The sequence below is a fragment of the Notolabrus celidotus genome, chromosome 10 (assembly GCF_009762535.1).
Source record: "Notolabrus celidotus isolate fNotCel1 chromosome 10, fNotCel1.pri, whole genome shotgun sequence".
Lineage (NCBI taxonomy): Eukaryota > Metazoa > Chordata > Actinopteri > Labriformes > Labridae > Notolabrus > Notolabrus celidotus.
This window is the reverse complement of record NC_048281.1, coordinates 11,153,148-11,169,390: the sequence shown is the minus strand read 5'-3', so window position 1 is coordinate 11,169,390 and position 16,243 is coordinate 11,153,148. Positions and strand designations below refer to the sequence as shown.

At 39.4% G+C, this 16,243-nt stretch overlaps 1 protein-coding gene across 1 annotated transcript in view; it reads right to left on the bottom strand.

Moving 5' to 3' along the window:
• Positions 1 to 16,243, bottom strand: part of LOC117820751 — a 66,887-nt gene that overhangs the window by 34,555 nt on the left and 16,089 nt on the right. The window contains 9 exon segments of the mRNA XM_034694664.1: positions 2,114 to 2,331; positions 5,901 to 6,007; positions 9,598 to 9,662; positions 9,805 to 9,902; positions 11,013 to 11,091; positions 11,189 to 11,262; positions 14,085 to 14,133; positions 15,112 to 15,197; positions 15,372 to 15,434. Coding sequence (XP_034550555.1) covers positions 2,114 to 2,331; positions 5,901 to 6,007; positions 9,598 to 9,662; positions 9,805 to 9,902; positions 11,013 to 11,091; positions 11,189 to 11,262; positions 14,085 to 14,133; positions 15,112 to 15,197; positions 15,372 to 15,434 — 839 coding nt within the window.

The window sequence follows — 16,243 nt, the reverse complement described above, 5'->3', positions numbered from 1 at the left end:
TTGTTTAATTAATTATCACATTTTAAACCTGAAAAAAAAAGATGTCTGCCACATTTTATAAATGCATAAACTTCCATAGCAAACCTTCAAACTGAGGTGAAAATTAAAGGTTTTATTTGTTTATAAAATCCCCCATCAAACAACGCATAAAAAAACAAACATTTTCATATTTAATTTTATATATCCACTATTGAACCTTTTAAAGTTCTGGTAAAGAGGATAATTACCTCCAGGTATTAAAAACACAAATATTAATCTTTAAAAAATAATAAAGTTTTCTATTGAATTTTTGGTGCACGGTATAATAAAGTGATAAATCTGAGGATGAAGATTTTCTGCTGTTTTAACTGCTTCATGTACAAACTGTAAACTAACAGCAGCCTCTCTGAGTCATCTCGTCTTAAACCTCACACCAAAGCTGAAAGCTCGACTTTAATTCTGACATTTCAACTTCCTTCATATTTCTCATTCATACTTCCTCAACGTGCAGAAAAACATCTTTAACTCCAGCTCTTTAAATATCAGTCACAGTTTGACATTACTCTCACCTTCATGACTTTATTCTTGACATTTGGACCTGAAGATCTTTTTTTATCTAATCGTGACATTTAGATTTATTCTAATACGCCTTCCTCTTTAGGTTTGTGTCTGGCTTAAAAAAAACAAAAAACTCAAAGATGGACTTAAATGATTATTCTGAAAATGCAACAAAAATCTTCCTCTTCCCAGGTTTTCTTTCTTACACTTGATACTTTTACGCTCTGCTATTTGCAGGAAACTACCTGACAACCATCAAACCAACCAACCTGCTACTGAGTAGTTAGAAAAGATTGGCATCTTTCTTTAATCCTTTAATTTACAAATACAGTTGGCAAAGCAAACATCTCTGTGTGGGTCCAAATGGTCTGAAATGTTTCTGATAAAACACACTCTCTCTTTCTCGCACTCCTACAAAATAAATGTTAAACCATGTTATAAATCCTTCATTTTGCAGCAATAAATACCTTTATTTTCTTGGTTAAAGAGGATAATTCAAACAAACAGAGAAATGCATAACTGATAACTTTATGTTAAGAAGAATAAAGAAAGAATGAAAGATGGAAGGTACAGTCTAATGTAGGGATGATCTCTGCAAAATTTATCAATCATGAATAATTCACTCCAGAGTAAAAAGTGTGACAGCCATCCCAAGTCTCCCCTACAACCTTTGGTAAAATTGCAGTCTGCATATTTTAATAACTGTTATCTTTCATTTTGTTATAAAATAAAATCAGATTAAAATTTTTGAACTGGTATGGAGTTTTTCTTATTTGCAGAATTATTTAAAAAAATATTTATCCCCCCCAAAATAAATGCCTCAAACTCTTTTTTCCCAACCTTAACGATCATATCACAACCCCAAACTTCAGGACATATTTCACTCATTATAATCTTCGAAAATTTGGAGCCTACAGCTAAGATATACCAATCAGCACATTGTTAGTTTGCACAGCTATATATATATATATATCAAAAACATGAAAAACAAGTTTGTTAAATAGCAGAATGAACGTGTTCAATTATGATGTTCCTTTAAGTTGCATACTGTTTTTTTCAGTCAGAGAGGATGAATCTGCTCAGCATGGAGTCATAAGAGACAGAAACATAATTTAGGGGTGTAGTTAAACTCTTTTGCATGCACAAACCGACACTGTTTCTGCAGTGACGTGAGAATGGATGAAAAAAATGCATTAAAGTTCATGATTTATATATATATAAACTGTGAATTAAATATTTGTATTTGTACATTCAAATAATTATTCTAAAAAGAGCCTTTAACAATGTAAAGTTGTCAAAATGAATTTAAGAATAATTTTAAATGATTGCAGTTTTAGGGTAAGGTTTGGGCCCGCCACTCTGTAATTAAAGGCACCTCATAAATGATAATAAAATATATTTAAAGCTTGTTTTTATGTGACAGATTTTAAAGGCATCAATAGATAACAAATAAATGAATAAAAAGGGTTAATTTGCATATTTAAACCGGTTTTAAAGTGTTATTTGTAATCCTGAATCAACACTTTTCATCAGTTCCGTGTCATGGCCCTCATTCATCGTCCTGTGTGTGTTGTACCTTCTGAATCCTGCCGTCCACGTCCAGGTAAATTACCCGGTATGAGGACGAAGCGGAGCCCATGGTCCCCCCTCCTCTCCCCGGAGTCGGTGCGTCGCTGTGCGGTTCCTGCTCCGGGCTCCGTGTCGCCGCTCCGGTCCCTCTCCCTCCGCCGAGAAACAACCAACCGAGGAGCGGAGTCAGCGGTCCGACAACATCCCACCTGCCTGCTCGTGTACCTGTCAGTGACACACACCGGTACAAACTCTCTCTCTCTCCCTCTCCCTCTCCCTCTCTCTCTCTCTGTGTGCGTGTGTGTGTGTGAGTATGTGTGTGTGTCCTCAGAGTCTTCCTCTCTGCTCTCTGTCACCTCGCGCTATCTACCAGCATCTCATAAAGCCTGTCCACGCGCGCCCCCGCCCCCGTCCTCTCTCACTACACACCTCCTGGGGCTGCGCGCGCTCACCTACACACACAAACACACCGACACACACTTGAACTGAACGATACAGGTGCATAGCTCACATCCTACTGTATGTTTACAGATGTGTCAGAGTGTAAGGTGAGAATAGCCCTCTGTTTCGTCCAATCAGAGACAAGTTCAGAGTGATGTCACGCTCAGAAATGAGTCACTGATTTCAAACAGGAGTCTGTTAATGACTCCGAGTACCTGGAGCCTCTATACATGGTGCGCCTCCTCCACCAGCTGAGCCATATTGACACCCTGAAAGTCACTTCTTAACTTTGCTCCTTGTACTTATTCAATGTAATTCTTCATTAAAGCCTCTGCCATCGCTCTGTGACTCACTCAGGAGACTTCATTTTGCTTTCTGACCACGCAGGATGTCTAGAAGTGGCTTCAGGTTGTCCTGCAGCTTTGAATCTGCTCCAGCAGGTTTTGGGTCTGAGGGGGATGGAGTCTTTAAATCTTTCTAAGAGCAGATTACAGGTGTTGAAAGAAGATGCATCAGGTTGTAGACGTCAAACATACGGCCCGCGGGCCAAAACCAGCCAGCCAGAGGTTCCAATCCAGCCCGCAGACGACTTCCCAAAGTGAAAAATATACATAAAAGACATTAACTGCAATTTTTCAATAAAAGTAACTGCTATTTCAAATCTGTCCTCTGGGGGTCACATACAATGTTAGAGCTGACGGAGCACAACTGAATAGAGCTCTGAGACTTTTTTTCTCAAAGTGAGGAAAAATAATATTTGCAGTTTGCATAATTCAGTGGAATTTCAGACTTTTTAGAGCTCTTCATGATCCAATCAACACTTAAGTTTTTGTATATGTAAACTTGACACGGCAGGAGCTATGGATCCACATTTTTCGAAAGGAGCCACATATTCTGCGTGTGCTTACCACACGTGCGTACGTCATAGGTGCGCCATGTCACTACTAGCTCTATATCTCTGCATAAAGCAATGTCCGGCAAGCAAACTGTTCATGCTGGAGCTGGGGGCTCTATAATGGTCAACTTAACTCGTTGTTTGGTGTGTCCGCAGCAGGTTTCAGTGCTTAAAGAATATAATATCCGGCCCCACTATGAGACTCATCATGGTGAAAAATACAACAGCTGTTTTTGTAGAAAGATAGTTCATGAAATGTGAACATTTTCAGACTCTACTTGTACTTTTTTTGCACTAAAACAAAGGGAAAAATTTGGAGTTGTCGTTATTTATAGATTATTGTTATGATTTTGCTGACCCGGCCCACTTGAGATCAAATTGGGCCGTATGTGGCCCCTGAACTGAAAAGAGTTTGATACCCCTGTTGTAGATGTTTTGACTGATGTGACTCAGGTGTTTGTAACTTGTGAGAGTTGTTTGAAACTTTTAAATGTGAGGCCTGTCTTAGCAAGGACACACTCTAAAAAATACTTTTCATCTTGATGAGGCATGTCCGAGTTCCACAAATTTAAAATAATAAGAAATAATAAACTGATGTGTCAATGAGTACCCAAATAGAGGTAATAAATATCAGTCCAAACAGCCTTACATAGATATGTTAATGATTATCTAACCCATCAGTCACAAACCTTTGATACAGTATTTTAATCTTTATTTTATTTCCACTTTTGATGATTTTAGACTCAAATGTTTTCTGGATTTGGAACTTGTGATTTGATAAAAGATTAAAAGAACAACACGAACATAAAGGATCACCTATGGAGAGGTGGAACGAGAGGGCAGCCTTGAATTTGATTTTGCAGACTTTTAGGAGGCATTGAAGGGTGATCTACGGTGGCCCTGAAGGCCAACTGCAAAAAAATGTCACAAAACGCGAAAATATTTAATGAAATGCAAAAAAAAAAAGTCACTTGACTAAAACAAGCCTTCCATCAAACCAAAAAAATGTCACAAATCGCCAAAATAATGAATAGATATTTTTGTATTTTGTTAAATGTTCTCCATCCTACTCCTACATTTTCATGATGGAAGAGGGAAAATAGGACCAGCAAATCTTTTTATTTTTTCTTCTAAGGTTGCAAAGGTAGATAAAATGTATCTCATGCACTCAAGATATTATCTTCTGCTCATAAATATGATCTTATGCATGCAGGATATCTTTCTTGTGGTAACAGGTTGTCATCCTATGGGATTCAGTTATCCATCTTGAGAACACAAGTTTATTTTATTGTTGCAGTAGTTAAGTTCTTTTGCAATAAGTTTGCTCGTGTGCACAGGGTAATTATCATGTTCATTCAAAATAATAACTGGTGTGCACAAGTTATTATCTTGCAGTAAAACTGTATCTTGTGTAAGCAAGTAATTATCTTGACTGGTCAAGATGCCTGTCTTGTGGGAACGTCGGCTTAAGTTGTTTTTCTTGCTAGCACAGGTTTATTATGTCTTGGCAGAAGCTACGTTCTTATACTGTCAGTTATCTTGTGTGCACAAGAAAGTATTCTCTTGTAGGATTTATCAATGTATCTTTTTTGCAGATACAAGTTGAAATCTTGTGGTAATAGTTATAATCATGTGCAAATGTTAAATTAATAACAGATGATTCTTTTAACTGTTTCATTATCTTTGTGGAACATAAGCACCCTCTGCTGGACAGAGCTGAGGAGTATGCCCCAAGTTATTCTTATATGTATTCAAATCGACTTAAAGAGGTCTCTTCTCAGTATCAGGTTTTATATGGTCCTTTTGATACCTCTGTATGAGCTTTGTAAGACTCACTAGCTTTTTAGAACCTAGCACTTTAGAAGCCTCCTCCACTGCTGCAATGTTACAAAGTCGTGTTCTTTTTCCATAAAACACTATAAATGTATGTTTTGAACCCCAAATCTGCGACGCAAAGTTTGAAAAGGGAAAAATAAAGAATCCCCAGTGACAAAGAACAGAGCAGGATGTTTCTGTTGATGTTCTTGATTAAATTCTGGTGTGGCTTTTTTGAACAAGCTCCAACACACGTTAACCTCACAATTTGAAACCTTGCCCACGTTTACTACCCACATCCAACATTTTTACTCAATATTTGTTTATGCAATGTTAAATGATGTGCGTTTCATTTAGTGAAAATGCCTCCTACCTATGGAGTATAACTGGGAGAAGCCACAAATTTAATATCAAATCCTTCTATGATGATGTGGATTTGCTTACAGTAAGTGCAGCTCACCTGCCAGCTAGACCAAAGCTTCAACATTTATCTCAGCTAAAAGACTGCTTTCTGTTTAGAGGAGCCCTCCCTGTTTCTTTGTGTGTGTGTGTGTGTGTGTGTGTGTGTGTGTGTGTGTGTGTGTGTGAGTGATTTTTAGCCTGCCTGTGTCACTGAGTGGGTCTCTGACTGACAGGAGCTCACCGTTTTGGCTGACACCTGCCACCTCCAGCTGAGCCTGAAGCCTCCTCCATGCCATGAGTGAGACCGATTTAGCTCTCCTGTAGTAAGTCGCCATCAAAAACACAACCCTGCAGGAGTTAAGTGAGGAGAACAAACGCTTTATTTTTTCATTCCCAGCATGCTGTGCGAGCGAGCCATCTCTTAAACGAGCTCATTCACAAAGACACCAGGCAGCATTTGGATTTTTTCTCTTTACAAAATCAACAGCCCAACAAGAAAGACGCACAAGGCACACAATGTTTCAAGTCCTATGCCTATCACGGACACGTCATAAATACACACAACACGTCATCTGTACTAAGAAAGGCTGAATATCAAAATGCTGCCACCTTTAAACAGATATAATCCCAGAGTTTAACACATAAACATAACAGGTGTTTGGATCTTGTATAATTTACAGCCAATAAATTAACAGAAATTTCTAAATATTACACAAACCTGTAAAATAATCACCAATAATCAGCTTAATTTAAAAATTTTACAACGTCTCTATGCCCACGAGATCAAATTAAAGTCACTGATATATATAAAGTTAATTTAAACACTATATTAAACAGCATTGCACTGAAAAATATATATCCATATGAGGTTTGACGTAACATACATTCAGAATATCTCCCAACACGTAATCACAGATTAGATATAAAAATACAACTTTGGTGCCTTCATTTCACACAGATCAGAAAATAATCACCACAGAGCCGACAGGAATAACTTAAAAAATAAGTTAAATTACAACATGATCCCGAAATCTCTTTGGTTTAGTAAGGCAAGGGTGACGCTCAAAAACAGCAACTTCCACACAGCAGGGGGGCTGTAGTGGTTCTCTTTGTGTTCACTCAGGATTATCATACAAACTTGGTCCACAGGTTTAGGGTAGAGAATCAGGTGTGAGAGCGGTGTAGGGGATTATGTTTTCAGGGAAAGTGCACAAAATTATTATTATGATTTAGTGAAAAAAAATAACCCAAACAACCAGATATAAGGCTTATTAAGAATTAAATGTAAAGTATTGAGGGTTTTTTTAATGAGCAAGAGTCTACAGAGGTGAAGCTCAAACATTTAGAGCTCCCCCTGGTGGCTGGCTGCAGTACAGATTATAAAGCCCGCCTCTTCTTTGTTCATAGATGGGACATAGGTCGTACTACAAAATCCAAATCATGTCAAATAAATGTCTCATGCCGATTTATGTCAAAGTGTAGTTTCAATTCATTATTTGGTACTAAAAAGAGGGGGCGTGATGTCATGATTGACAGCTCTGTTGGCCAATGAGGCTCCTGCAGAGTAAAGGAGGAACCGAGAGAGGAATCAAACATGGTTTCTGTCATTATAGTTAGTTGTTATCAAGCTTATTTATGTCTCAGTGTTCATGTTTCTGTTTACTTTGAATTAGTTATTGATGATATAAAAAGAGGGATGAAGCAGGAAAAAGGGGAGGGGCTAATGAAATGTCTTTTTTAGATTTAACTTTTCTTCAGAATTTTGACTTTTTTCTCATAATTTTGACATCAGAGGCAGAATTCTAGAACTCTGCCTTTGATGTCACAGGCAGAATTCTATTACATCATCAACGTCATGATTGACAGCTGTGTGGACCAATGAGGCTCCTGCAGCGCTGCGTGCACCGGATTATCAGAGTAGAGGAGGAATGGTGAGAAGATGAGCCAATATCTCTGTTGTTTGATAAACCCAGTGATGAGTTTATGGTCTCAATCTCTAGTTTCAAGTCTTCTTCAAGGCAGTAGATGTTCACTTTCTAAATTATGGTCCCATGTAGACACTCTTCTTTTCATTCGTCACAAACCCTTGCTGCTTGGTGATAACTAAGTGGTTCTTAACCTCTAACTCCACTCCAGCTACCTCCTGCCCAAGTGTGGTCATCCCTGTGTCCAAAAGGCCAAGATGGTGGCAGCATAAACGTCAAACTGAGGTTTCAAACCATATTTTGATCCTGATATGACTGTTAAGGGTGTTACAAGTATGTGAGGGTTTGTTATAAGAGTCAGAAGGTGGTTGTGGAAGTTGCTGTTTCAAAAGTTTCTGAATAAATAACCGCCACTTGTAAGTTCTATAAAGTCAGTAAGGCCAGTTTAAATATCTGCCAGTCCTCCGAGACTGAGCAGGTAATGTGTTCACCATCAGACGAACAATAGAGGAAGAGTCACTGTGCATTTCTGTGTGCAGGCGGATCCTCCAGACTGCTGCAGGGCGTTTTGGTTCTTCCTCTTGGAGAACGTAAAGTCCTTTTAAAGTCCATCGAGCTACTGTAGCTGCTCACACGTGTGTGTGTGTGTGTGTGTGTGTGTGCGTGCTTGTGCGTGCTTGTGCGTGTAAGTCCACGACTCATGTCCAAACAGTCTGGTTAATGTCAGGCACACAGTCAGTTCCAGGCTTAATGAGAAGTGGTTTCAATGCACTGTCTTTTTGTGTGTGTGTGTGTGTGTGTGTGTGTGTGTGTGTGTGTGTGTGTGAGAGTGCATGTGAGTGTGTGTGTGCGTGCGTGCGTGTGTGTGTGTGTGTGTGTGTGTGTGTGTGTCTGTATGATGGCAGTGTAATCAAAGTGCTCAATGCTCCTTCAACCTGTGAAGTAGAGACAAACATTAACACCACATTGATAAGATTTGAGTCAGTAAGTTTTACGATGCATGAAGACTGAACTTGTTGCTTATAAGATGCTGTGATGTTTTATCGTTACAGGTGAACAAAACAAGTCTGACACCACATATTTATGCTATAACTGGAGTTAGACTGAAGAAAGTCTCTTTAAGGGCCTGTTTCCACTCATATCTATTTGCACGGGCAGCACCCACGACCTAGATTACAGAGCCCTTCTAGCTGGGTGTACTATCACTGGGTTACAAAAGTTGTCTCGCAGCACTCTTACTTCCCTCAGAGGCAGTTTTCAACCCTATTCGCTGTTTTATCTCTAAATAAAGGCATAAAAATCCCGAAATTAATATTCAAAACGTCTATTTCAAATTGCTGTATGCTTGATTTCTGCTTCTGGAAAGAAATTTCCTCAACACAATGTCATTTAGCAGACACTTTTATCCAAAGTGACACTATATAAAAACATAGGAAATAAATAGTGTCTGGGCAATAATGGCAGCTCTAGACCTAAAATATTATTCTCTCAAAAAACAAGTTTCTTCTCTGCCATCGTTGTTGATGAAGTGGATTTCACAAGCCCCGCTCTTTCTTGACTTGGATTGGCCAGTGATTGAGAAGCACCTTTCAAATATTGAACTAGGCTAAAGTAAGAGCGATGAAAGTACAGTGAAGGAAAACAGACGGGGACTCTTGGGGAGTTTTGACGCTGAGGATGCTGCCAGTGCACAAAGAAGCTGTTAGTGGACACAGGCCCTTAAACCCCTTTCACACATGCACCACACTCAAACTTTATCTTGTGCGAACCCAAACAGACAACATTTTAACCACAGTTTTATCCAGACTTTTTCCTGCCAGTAAAGTTGTGATAGCATGTGTGACTAAGGTTAAAATCTCCAGCTGTTAGGTGCATACAAGAAAGGCAAGCTCTAGAAAATGTCAGGAGTCCATGTGTGAAAGGGGCTTCAATCTCTGTATATAAACAAATAATTGGAAGTTTATGTGTGAGAAATGTGGAGTCAAAGGGGGTGAAAATAAAACCAGGACTCACTCTACAGCAGAGATGGGACGGGTTTTAGAAGAGGCCAGCTCCTTCGTGACGAGCCGTAGCAAAAGCTGCAAAAAAAAAGTCAAATATTCAGTTTACCATCAGATATTAGATACTTAACTTACAGAAACTTGATCATGAAATAAATGTTAAAATAAAGCACATATTGATCAGGATATATTTGTTGTTTTTGGTCAGTGAAGGACTCACCAGCAGAGCGAAGAAGTCAGCTGCCATCAGCATGTAGAAGACCTGATTCCAGCCTCCTGAAGACAACACCCCAGCCAGCAGGGGGCCCAATGCTGCTCCTGAAGGAACAAACAGAAACATGAATCTGAGTGTGTGTGGACTGTCTATACATTTTTAAAATCTTATTTAAGGATTTTAATTTGTAGTAAAACCTAAAAAGAATACATTTCTTTCATATTTTACATTCAAAAATAATCTGACGTGTTTCTTCTTCTTTGTGCTTTAGAGCTCTACCTTCTTTACCACCCTGCAGTTTAATATAACTCCACCTTAAATACTTTGTACTGCTGCCAGAAATACTCACTAGAGCACTCAATGTGAATTAGTCCACAGCTGAAAATAGTCCACAATAAATGCAATATGTCAAGGGACAAGTTGTGCAAGACTGGGTTATGTCCAACACGGTCTCAGCAGATGTGTGTCTAACATGAGTCTGGTCCTGCTGGAGGTTTCTGCCTGTTAAAGGAAGTTTGTCCTTGCCACTGTAACTTGCTAAATGCTGCAAAGTGCTCTGCTCATGGTGGATTAAGATGAGATCAGACTAAGTCCTGTCTGTAAGAGGGGACTGGATCTTATCCAGTCTTGATGTTGGGTCTTTGTTAATAATGGAACATAGAGTACGGTCTAGAACCTTCTCTGTCTTCTTTCTCTGCCTAAGCCCAAACTGGGTTCTGTTTTGTGTTTGCGTTATGTCTTCAGTTTAGTTCACATCTCTCTCATTCAGCTCTTAGCATCTTCTAACCTCTCTCACTGTTTTGGATTTAACCTGTCAGAATTAAGTATTTAACACAGCTGGGTGACAAAGGACTACATAAGAAACAGACTTTCAAGTCTAAAATCATCTTGCGTAAAGTCCGTGTGAAGGATGAGGGACGCAAAACGCTTATTGAGCACACTCCTGAATTTAAATCTGTACAAATTTCAGTCCATTCAAGTCTTTACATTGGCTTTATATTTGTAAGTCTTAAAACTGCAGAACTTATCATACATAACTACCTTTCAGAACAGTGCCAACCTTCTTGTTTATTGTTGTAATCTTTGATTGGTTTTCAGAAACTCAGATTCTACCGTGTTTCTGTGACTTCCTACTTTAAAATCCTTGCTGGATTCTGCGCTGTGCAGCTTATTTTGCTACTGAAACATGACTGATGCTCATCAATGGCACCGACCTACAGATCCTGTGCCGTCGATGATGGCACTGACGGTCGACAAAGCTCTGGCGTTGCCTTTTAAGCTCTTGTGCGTCCCCTGGGGTCAAAGGCGAAAGGGCAAAGAGAGAGAGGGTCATGATAAGAGACATAATAATCCTGTATGAGTTATGTGAAGTATAGTTTAAGACACTTACCAAATCAGCGGAGACTGCAGTGGTGATGAGGGCGTACGGTCCATTGACTAAGCCTCCGCACACTAACAGCATGCCTGGAGAACACACAGAGGTGAGATATCTGAGTCTGCACGCTGGGACTCATGTTCCCCCTCACGCTGATTATATATACGACACATTTCTGAAGTTTTGAAAGCCCTCCTGGCCGTACAACATCTCTCTGACATGCCTCTCGAAGACAATGCGTGTTATGATAATGACATTAGTGCTGCTGTTGTCGCTCAGCAGCTGCACCTCCTCGCCTGCTGTATCACACTGTCTGCCGTAATGACATCTCCAGATTCCCCTTAGCATATTGTGCAGATAATGAGCTGCAGCTGTGACCATCAGGAGCGCAGTGTGAATGAATTAATTCTGATCAGTCGAGGCAAAGTGTCAGCGCTGAATGAGCAACCCCAGATCATCAACGCTGAGCTAATCAACCAATCACAGCTGATGAGCCACTCTGATAAATTTAGCCGGGACATGTGACCTCGTTTGTTTGGACACACTCAGACGTGACGCACAGCTGGACACACAGAGCGACATTCAGCGACATTCAGCTCGAGTGCTGGTGTTTTGGATATACATTTTGTTTCTACAACAGTGTTCAGGAGCATTTAGGAACGAGTGCGTCACAGCAATGCTGATAAAACTTTGAGGCAGGTGGTCAATTTCACATCAGTTCGAGATTTGTGTCATTCGAAAAATGAATCAGATGTTGTGTGCATCAATACTCGGTCACATAGAAGCCTGTTGGACGTCACCAAAGACAAAATCTGAAAGGATTTCTCAAATGTGTGATGCTTTGATCCAATACGATACAGCCTATGTTGTTTTTATGTTCGATAGTATCCCAAAGCATTGAAGTTTATAATATAAAAATATTTTACAGTCATAGTTTCAACCCAAAGCTGCCACAAAGCAAAGGAAAGAGAGAGCAGTGGTAGTCAATCCAAATAGCAATAAAGTAAAGAGAGAGAGAGCGACAATGAAGACTATGTGTTTTATTTTAATTGTTTCATAGTAGTTTAGCTCTAAAAAACTTAGAACTTTGCACAAATGTGCAGGAAGGTGCTGTATTTTGTCTGTTTGCTGCTGAGGTCTGGCTTCTTCCTGTCTGCTGTGTGTCTCTGCTCCTCCATCCGTCACAGCCACTTTACCGCAAACTGCTTTTGGATGGGCCTTAAAGATGCACATGTTACAGTTATCTTATGGATGCATATAAATGTTTATAAGTCTTGACCTGCATACTATTTATTTGCTTTATTTTTTCTGTAAAGTGACTTTGAGTACCATGAAATGCGCTATACGAAACCGATCAATTCTCATTATTATTGTTATTCATTATTATTATTATTATTATTATTATTATTATTATTATTATTATTATTATTATTATTATCACTGTTGGCTGTGATCTCAAAACCACTGGAAATAAGAAAATACAGACTCTCTGGCACACACCACCAACTTCTTCTTCTGGATTATTTTTGATACCTTAGAGCGGGGATTCTCAAACTTTTTGGAACAAGGGACCCCTTACAGATGAGAAAATTCCAAGGACCCCCTCATAATTGTAACATAGATTAAGCACATGGTTACTAACATTTGCACTCATAGATGCCCTTGGAACGATTTGTATTGTAAAACGTATCAATGTAAATACTTCAGACTTGTTCCATAGTGATACACAGAAAACAATTCAATTTGAATCAAGTAAATACCACTGGTATACTTTAAAACTGAGGGTCATTCATTCCCTGTGGACTCAACATGACAGCATTTATACTTTTCAAGTAATTGATCTTAAAAGCTTTCAGACAATTAACAGTAGCAAGACTCACATATCCCTTCAAGCCACCAAATGGTATCCTAATAATGGTATATATAACGTTTTTAATGACACAGCACAATTTTTTAATTTATTAGAAATGTATTCTAATTATTTCACGGACCCCCACGCTATGGTTCATGGACCCCCAGGGGTCCCAGGACCCCACTTTGAGAACCACTGCCTTAGAGGACATATTTTGTTTTGGGTCTTCACTTCATTATTCTTTTTAGGTAAATCTTATTAATTTAGCTTTAGATTACTGGCAACAGTTTTTCAATTGTTGGTCTGTCTTTAGTTACTCTGTCTGTAAAAGCACAATTAGCTGACTGAAATTTAAAATAACTAAATTAACCATCTTTGGTGCAGAGGAGTTCATTTTTTGTTGCCGTAGTATTGAAACAGGTTTTGATATCGTTTCATTTTTACTGGTATCATGTCAAAGTTTAAAATTCTGGTATCAAGACAGCTTTAGTAGATAAATATTTCTCTTTCTTGGATTTCAGCCCAACACTCTGAGAGTCCCTCAGCAATGTTCCTAGATCAAATATGGATCCAGGCTTTTATCTCTTGCATAAAAAACATTTTTTTAAGTTTCTTTTTTAAGCTTTAAAAGTTTCTTATTCAAGCGATCTCCTTTAACTTGTAAGAGATTTTTTTCTTTTCATTATAATGGCATATTCTCTTACGTCATGATGAAATATCAGCTTGTTTACTTACCTGTCATCTTACTAGATTAAGGTTTATAGACAGGACTTTATCAATTAATCAAGTATTGAGTAATTGATTGTTAACTTAAGAAGAAACTTTTTTTCTTGATTTTCTATAATTTAGAGACAAACAGCGTGTGGCCTTGTAATATATTCAGATATCAGGAAAAAAAATATTTTGTTTTTAAGGAGTAATTGATAATTGATGGTTAAAATTTCCAAAAACTGATGAAAGAAAATGCTTAAAATTGTTATCCTTAGTTTGTAGTTATGAAAGTAAAGTGACTCCTCTCTATTAACAAGAAAAGTTTCTTAAAACACAACAAACTCTTACCGATGGTTGGTCCCAAACCGAATTTGCTGATCATGGAGAAACCGTACAGCTGCAGGACAAAGACAAAACAAGACACACACATTCAGTACTCTCACCTCTCTGAACAAAGGTAGCGAGCTGAAAACATACTGTACTTCAACTATCCAGCAGCAGGGGGGGGCTAAAGGCAACATAAATCTGGTTAATGCAGCTCAAAGTTGATGTTATTATTAGGGATGGGTACCGAATTCGGTACTTTAATAGGTACTGACCGAATTCCGTCGGTACTATCGAGTACCGACTCATGTAAAATCAAACGGTACCATGTTTCGGTACCTGAACGCATCCCTGTGACTGTGAGGGAGTGGAAGAGGAGGCGAGTTTCCATACGTTTGCCCTGTAATAAAGTCAGAGACTGACCGGGTGGACGTCTCTGCTCTCTGCATCTGCGCGGGAGCACACCAAACGGAGCCTACAGCTGACGGGCGCGCACACTCACCGTGAGGCAGAGCTGCAAGGATTAAGTTTATTTTATACAGTCTATGGTTGAGACGGACTCTCTCGCCCCGACTACCTGCCCTGTTTATGACCGTTCCTGTGTGCGTGAATACCCAACATGTAAGTTGTGTGTCCTGTTATTATAAAGAGACGGAGAACTGACTTTTCCCCGTCTGCAGGCATTCACGTGTGTTCATTGATAAACTCCAGAAAGAGCAATTAGACGCCACGAGTATGTGTCAGCTAATATATCTATCCACCTATATAATCCTGTTTCTGTTCATTTCATGTTAAATTAAATAAATATGTTAAATTAGACAAATTTGAGTTTTTTTTTTTTTTTAATTAACATTTATTACCACATAAACACACAAAAGTACCGAAAATTGGTACCGTTGAGTACCGGTACCGATTCCCAGGTACCGGGTATCGGTACCGTATCGGTTCAAATGTGAAAGGTACCCATCCCTAGTTGTTATAAGACGCTCCATTGTAGACCTCGCTCAGGTGGAGGAAACTCCATGTTACTGATGTAGAGGATCTAACTCACCGTGGGAGCTGCCAGAAGCAACATGACTGCACATGTGGTCGCTCTCTTCCCAAGTTTATCAGAGATCACTCCAGCTAGGATCCCTCCTGCACACACACACACACACACACACACACACACACACACACACACACACACACAACGTAGAGACACAATGAGTCAGGAGAACAATACAATCTCTTGTACTAATAATAACTCAGCAAAACAAGGTTAATGCAGAGTGCATATCAAGGTAAGAGGAAAACGCTAAAAGCACCTACCCACGATGCCTCCCACATCGAACAGGGTGGAGAGATCTCCAGCTTTCTTTGCATCTAGGTGAGCTGACACACACACACACACACACACACACACACACACACACACACACACACACACACACACACACACACACACACACACACACACACACACACACACACACACACACACACACACACACACACACACACACACACACACACACACACACACACACAATTATCCATCATTTCAATTCTCTTTCTGTCAAGGCTTTTTGTCCTACACATGAGTGGTGGTAATAAACCGGAGTGGGCTGCTGTGCCTACACACTGTAACACAGAACAATGTGACAGTCACACAGAGGGAGCTGACAGACAAGGATTTATGGCAGATAATGTAACAAAAGCCCGGTAAAACAAAGGTCTGTTAAGCTCTAAAGACTTAAGAAAAACAAACTTATTCAATAAAGGTGAAGGGGATTATATCTGAAAGAGTCTTACGTACGAATAAACACAAGAATGAATGTAAAAACTGCATTTTTATTGAACCTAACTTTGAAGACCAGGGTGAAGCTTGTACCGGATTCTGTGCACAAGATCATGCATGTAGTGACAATCATTAACACACACGCAGCTATGATGTTGGCAGAGTGGGTGTAACGTGTCCATCAGCAGAGGCGTAAAAGCACTGAGGATAAACAGAGACTTTCTCCACTCTGCACATGGATGGGAACGAGGTAGAGACGTCAGGTAAGTGGTGATACGACAGAACTTAACTCTTTGCAGGAAGCATCATAGATTTCTTTGATCTTTGTCCTCATTGACGGGACAGAAAATGTGGGACTGAGAGAGTGGGGCATCCATCAAAACGCAGAGGGTGGAGTCGAGCC